General features: G+C 40.6%; 1 protein-coding gene across 1 annotated transcript; it reads left to right on the top strand.

Annotated features, from left to right (window-relative positions):
• Positions 1-250: 250 nt before the first annotated feature.
• On the top strand, positions 251-4,388 carry LOC104589187 (plasminogen activator inhibitor). Its single transcript, XM_010247420.3, has 3 exons — positions 251-481; positions 1,442-3,079; positions 3,608-4,388. The coding sequence occupies exons 2-3, from the start codon at positions 1,866-1,868 to the stop codon at positions 3,627-3,629; spliced, it is 1,236 nt and encodes a 411-aa protein (XP_010245722.1). The 5' UTR covers positions 251-481; positions 1,442-1,865; the 3' UTR covers positions 3,630-4,388.
• The last annotated feature ends 821 nt before the right edge of the window (positions 4,389-5,209 follow it).

Genomic DNA, 5,209 nt, shown 5'->3' with positions numbered 1-5,209 from the left:
CAAGCCCTAAAAAGGGGGGAAGGGTATTCACAGTAATTTTTCGGGGGTCAAAAACACACAGAGCCACCGGTAACACAGCCTCGAGAATGCCAGCTAGGTTCGGAGGCACCCGAACCTAGCCTTTGATTCCCGAACCTATAGGGACGGTGTACACAGCTGGAGACAGCCTGTAAGCAACCAAGTCCCCATCTTCCCTTTTTCTCTTCCCAACTTTGTTTTCTCAGATTCTCTTTCTCTATCGTCTTTCCTTCCTTCTCGTCGTCGTCGTCGTCCTCTCGTTCCTTCCTCGAGGTTAGGGTTTCTCGATCTTTGTACGCAGTTCTAGAATTCTTCACATTGCAGATCGAGAATTACCGCTATGAGAGCTCTTGTTCCGTGTTGTTTCGATCTCTTTTCCGGGCAACAAATTAGGGTTTTTCGTAACGGGAACAGGCGGATCTTCTGAACGGAAATGTTCGACATTCAAGGCATTTCTTGGAAGGTAATTATTCGTTATTTTTATTCATTTTATCATCCAAGCTAATAGTGATTCGTACAACGATATGTACTGATTTATTTCTTTCGGGATTATTGTGGAAGTTTTGCTTCTGTCATGTAATTTTCAGCTGAAAACATAGACATTCACTGAAAGTATATGATTTTTTTATCGAGATGGTTCAACAAATGGAGTTTTTTCCTTGTTCTTGTTTTTGATTTTCTATTTTAATGGGGTGGAATGCGCATATTTGGTCTGATTTAGAAGGTTTTATTTTGGACTAAACTCACCCTTGAAGAATTTGCCCTTTATTTTCTCTTGAAAGGCGTTGAATGTGAAGAGTGTGGCTCATTAAAATTGTATGGAGTGCTTATCAAGAAAAAAAAAGTTGTTTGAAGGGGATAAAGCTTTTGGCTTCGGGTGATTTGTTATTGGAGAGAGGTTGGAGGAAATCTTGATGTGTTCGTCTTGGATATTTGTTTTCATTCTGACTTGTTATTGAAATGTTCGTTGAACAGTGAGTGAATTAATGAACATCATTTATCATTGTTTTGTGTCAGTTTTGAATGAATTTCTGACATTTCTCAACCTGCAATTTCTGGGACGGATTGATGTAATGACCACTAAATCCCGTGGGTTTTTTCGATAAGGTCTTGAAGGAATTTATTGTGATCAGTAATGTGGATTTAGGAAGATTGGCGACTTTTGATTGGAGAATGAGTAGGTGGAGGAGCATGTTTGGTTTTGCTTATGTTACCTCAGTTTTTTATGGTTCTTTATTACTATAATCTTATTCTCTCCTTTGCCCAATTATGGTGGTAATGTAGTCTGATGTCACCTTGAAATGGTCAATGAAGCACACCGATTTTATTAAATTGAACATTTGAAACCTCTTTGTTGCTTTATGGTTTTCTTTCTCTATATATGCTGGCTCATGTTTGAATTTGGTTTTCATTTGAATTTTAGGTGGTATAGACGGAAATTCAAAGGTGGAAGGCTTCAAGCTTTTTGGATTAGGTGGACTGCAATAAGCTTAAGTTATTGATAGACAGGCATCAGCTGTAAGCATATTCGGACTTGATCACTAGTTTGTAAGGCAGGCGAGTTTACTTCAAGGTTGCATTAGGATTGCTGGAAGCAGCAAGACATTGGAGTGTAGTAACCTGTTTGAAGGGACAGTATCCACCAACTCCATTGGGTGTCTTGCTGAAAAAGCATTTTATGTGATCATTGTGAAGTTATTTGGAGTTTGGTGACAGTATTTTAGAGATATTGCGCAGGTGGGTTGTTTTGTTCTTGTTCCTTTTGCAAAGGAAGCTTGGTCGTTACTGGAGGGCTCTTTCTGCATCCATGCTGGCAGAGAGCATGCGTGGAATCCGTGCTTCGGGTAATGCCCCTGACCAGACTAGTCGCCGATGCATTCGGTGTTGTGACAATTTGTCTCGTCTCTCTTTTGACTCTTCTTGGCTTGCTTTGCATCCTCTATTCAATTTATTTCCGGTCTCGCATAAGAGGACAAGGCTTTTCTCAGCTTCGTTATTTTAATGGACCTTGGATCATCCGAATCACATTAATCTTATTTGCAATTTGGTGGGGTGTTGGTGAGATTGTGCGGTTAAGTTTGTTGAGACGTGGGGGAAGAGTATTTGACTCTTTCAGCTTGAAATGGCAGGAGACCATCTGCGAATTTTATATTCTGTCGAATCTAGGCTTTTCAGAACCATGCCTATTCCTCACCCTTGTGCTTCTCCTTCGGGCCTCCTTGCAGAGGCAGTCGGGAACTTTAAGCCAGAAATGGAACGGAAATACTGCCCGTGTTGTGCTTCTCTATTGCCTTCCAGTGTTTGTTCTTCAGCTTGTTGTCATTTTGGTTGGGCCCAAATTGAAGATTAAAAATGAAGAGAATTATGTGAGGATACCACATTATTTTACAACTATTGCTGCTCCTTCTCCTTCTGATTCTCAGCAGCCTGACGTTGTTGCTCTCTGTACTTACCCCTTACTGAGTGTAATTGTCCTCGGTCTATTTGCAAGTCTCTTAACTGTCTATTTGTTGTGGCTTGGAAGGCAGATGGTTTCATCAGTGATCAACAAGGGATTGCGAAGGAGAGTGTACTTGCTGATCTTCTCTGTCACCTGCTTCTTTCCATTAAGGGTTATTTTACTTGGTTTATCTGTTCGATCCCAGCCAGAGCAACTTCCATTTGAAGCTCTTGTATTTTTAGCTTTTCTTGTGCTTTTATACTGCGCTGGTGTGGGTATTTGCATGCTGGTCTACTTCCCTGTTGCAGATTCATTGGCCCTGAGGGCACTGCGAGATTTGGAAGATGGAGTAAGGTCCTCAGATTACCACAATGATACTACCTCTCTTATTGCTAACCAGAGCCCTTTTGAAGTGAGTTCCGCCACAAGTTTAGGGAGAAACTCAGATGCTTCAACCAAGCGTGGTTCTATCTCCTTCCGGACTATGCTAAAGGATGAAGCATCACCAGAGGTTTATGAGGAACTATGTCTCTTATCTCCTGCAACCCATCAACTTGCACTCACACCGGGCTCTCCACCTCCAGGCCGGTCCATGCTCCCTCTTGATCAAGTTTCTGAACTGTAAGGTGCAATTGGGCCACTCGTTAAAACAAGTTTTTTTGGTAAAGAAATGTTGTATGTAAAGGGGTTAGTTTAATGATTTAATAAGGATCTTCTTCTGTTCATAGGTGGCTCATGGCTGTATTCTCAATTTTATTTTTACGAGAGAGATAGGTTCTGCCTGCCATATGCCTATTCTTAATTTTATTCTTTGTTATCTATGTTCTATTTCATGCTATGTTCTACAAATTTCTTCCATGGCATAATGACCTTTAACCAAGAATGGATTTTTGTTCTAAAACAAGTTACAAGCAAAGTGCTGGGTTCTCCTGCTATTTGTGATGGAAAACTAATTTTCTTAGCTATTGAAATCATGTCATTGCCATGGTATGAAATTGTGAATATGATGAAGCAAGACAAATGCCTACCATTAATTGTTTAATAGCTGGTTTTGTTCTGGGTTTTCTTTATTATTATTATTATTAGATAAACTGCTCCACTGTTCTTTAACACTGAGGCTATGAGCTTGTGCCACTCGTTTACTTTCAGGTTTTGGGCTGCTGCTTGTTGATAGCAGTGAGGGAGAGGGGCCGTGATGTTATGACCCACATGGATCATGATCTCATTCTCGTTGACGGGTCCCTGGTTGGGATTTGGCTTTAAAGTCACCCAAGTGGGTCTGTCGGAATCAGACGTGTTTGTCACATGTTACCTGTACTTGCATGAATCAAGTTGTTCCAAAAAAAAAAAAATGCTTTGTCATTCACAGTTGTTCCGTATGATGCTTTTCCTCATTGCTCCCCTCTCCCCCTCCCTCTGTGTAGGTACCATCACGATTGTCCATCCCTGCTCTCTTCATTCTGGGAAGGGAAAAAAGTGGAAAACAAAGAGAATACGGATCAACCAATTATTTATCGACCCTGCCGTCCTGCATTTTGGTTCCACAGACCATTAATGAATGTTCAGATCAAAATAACATTGTAAGAACCTGTTGGATGGAGTTGGGGTTGTGCTTGATTCCCTCTTGTATCCCAGGGTGTTTTTTATGTATTAGGGTCTCCTTGTTAAATCTCTACTACACGAGTAAAGAGTCGATTTCGATCATGCTAGTTTTGTAATCATTTCCCCAGAGTAGGTGTTCTTCATGTTTTAGTTTGTCAAGATTCGGATCATTGATGGCATTGGCTTTATGTACATGAAGTTTTCTTTTGGGTTTTGTCTACCCAGTTTATGCATTAATTTTGGAGTGCAAGCTTTGTTTTTTGAAAGAATAGCCAAATTGAAAGAACACAACTGAAATCAAAGTAAACATTTGTAATATGGGGATTGTATGAATTCTTGTCTTTTGTATTAAAAAATGTATTTATAGCATGTTTTTTGAAATGGTTAAAGGTTGCCTAATTAGGTCAAATAGGCTTTTTTACAAGACTTTGCTTACTCCATGTGAAGGATGGAGTTGATCCATACTGCCCATTGGGTTGATGACTATTTGGTTTTCAGTTCCCAGGTCTCCATCAGCTCTATATCCTCTCCTACCCTTTGTCGGTGTTTATGCTAGTTGAGGTTAGGTGCCCAAAGTTTGTTACTTTTCACTATGATTAACGGTCAAAGAAAAGGTTGGTAGCAAGTTCGCAACTAGCAAGGGCTTTTGAGCAGAAATTGGTCCCACTAATAAATGGAGGGGACTGGGGAGATCAAGACATGGGCTTTCCCTATTTGGCCCCTTGTCCAAAGTTACCTCGTTTAAGCAACTTTTGTAGGCACTTTGTAGGCATTGTGCCCTTCCCAAACGCGGATATGCATTTCCATTTTCCAACTTTGACCCCATTTGGCATGTTTTACCGCGTGGTCTTTCAGCTGTTCAGACTGTGCTGCGGTCTTTTTCCGTTTTGTTCCTAATAGACTTAGCCGCCAAAAGATGGTGTGTCAAAAAGACGTGAAAAGCCCATTTTGGGCTATTTTGGGAAGCTCAAAATGGAACTTTTCGCATCTCTCACTTTATTCTCGTGCAGAAAGACGTGCAGTAGCTAAACTAGTTTTGGGTTGCTTAGATTTTCATGCAAAAGTTCAATGTGTCTTTTGATTGACAAAGCTACCGGAAGATCTTTCCAAAAAGACATGACACTAGGGATGTCAATAGGTTGGATTTAT

This window comes from Nelumbo nucifera, chromosome 5, assembly GCF_055504915.1.
Source record: "Nelumbo nucifera cultivar China Antique chromosome 5, China Antique-T2T, whole genome shotgun sequence".
Lineage (NCBI taxonomy): Eukaryota > Viridiplantae > Streptophyta > Magnoliopsida > Proteales > Nelumbonaceae > Nelumbo > Nelumbo nucifera.
Note: the sequence above shows the minus strand (reverse complement) of the source record. Positions and strands in the feature narration are given on the sequence as shown.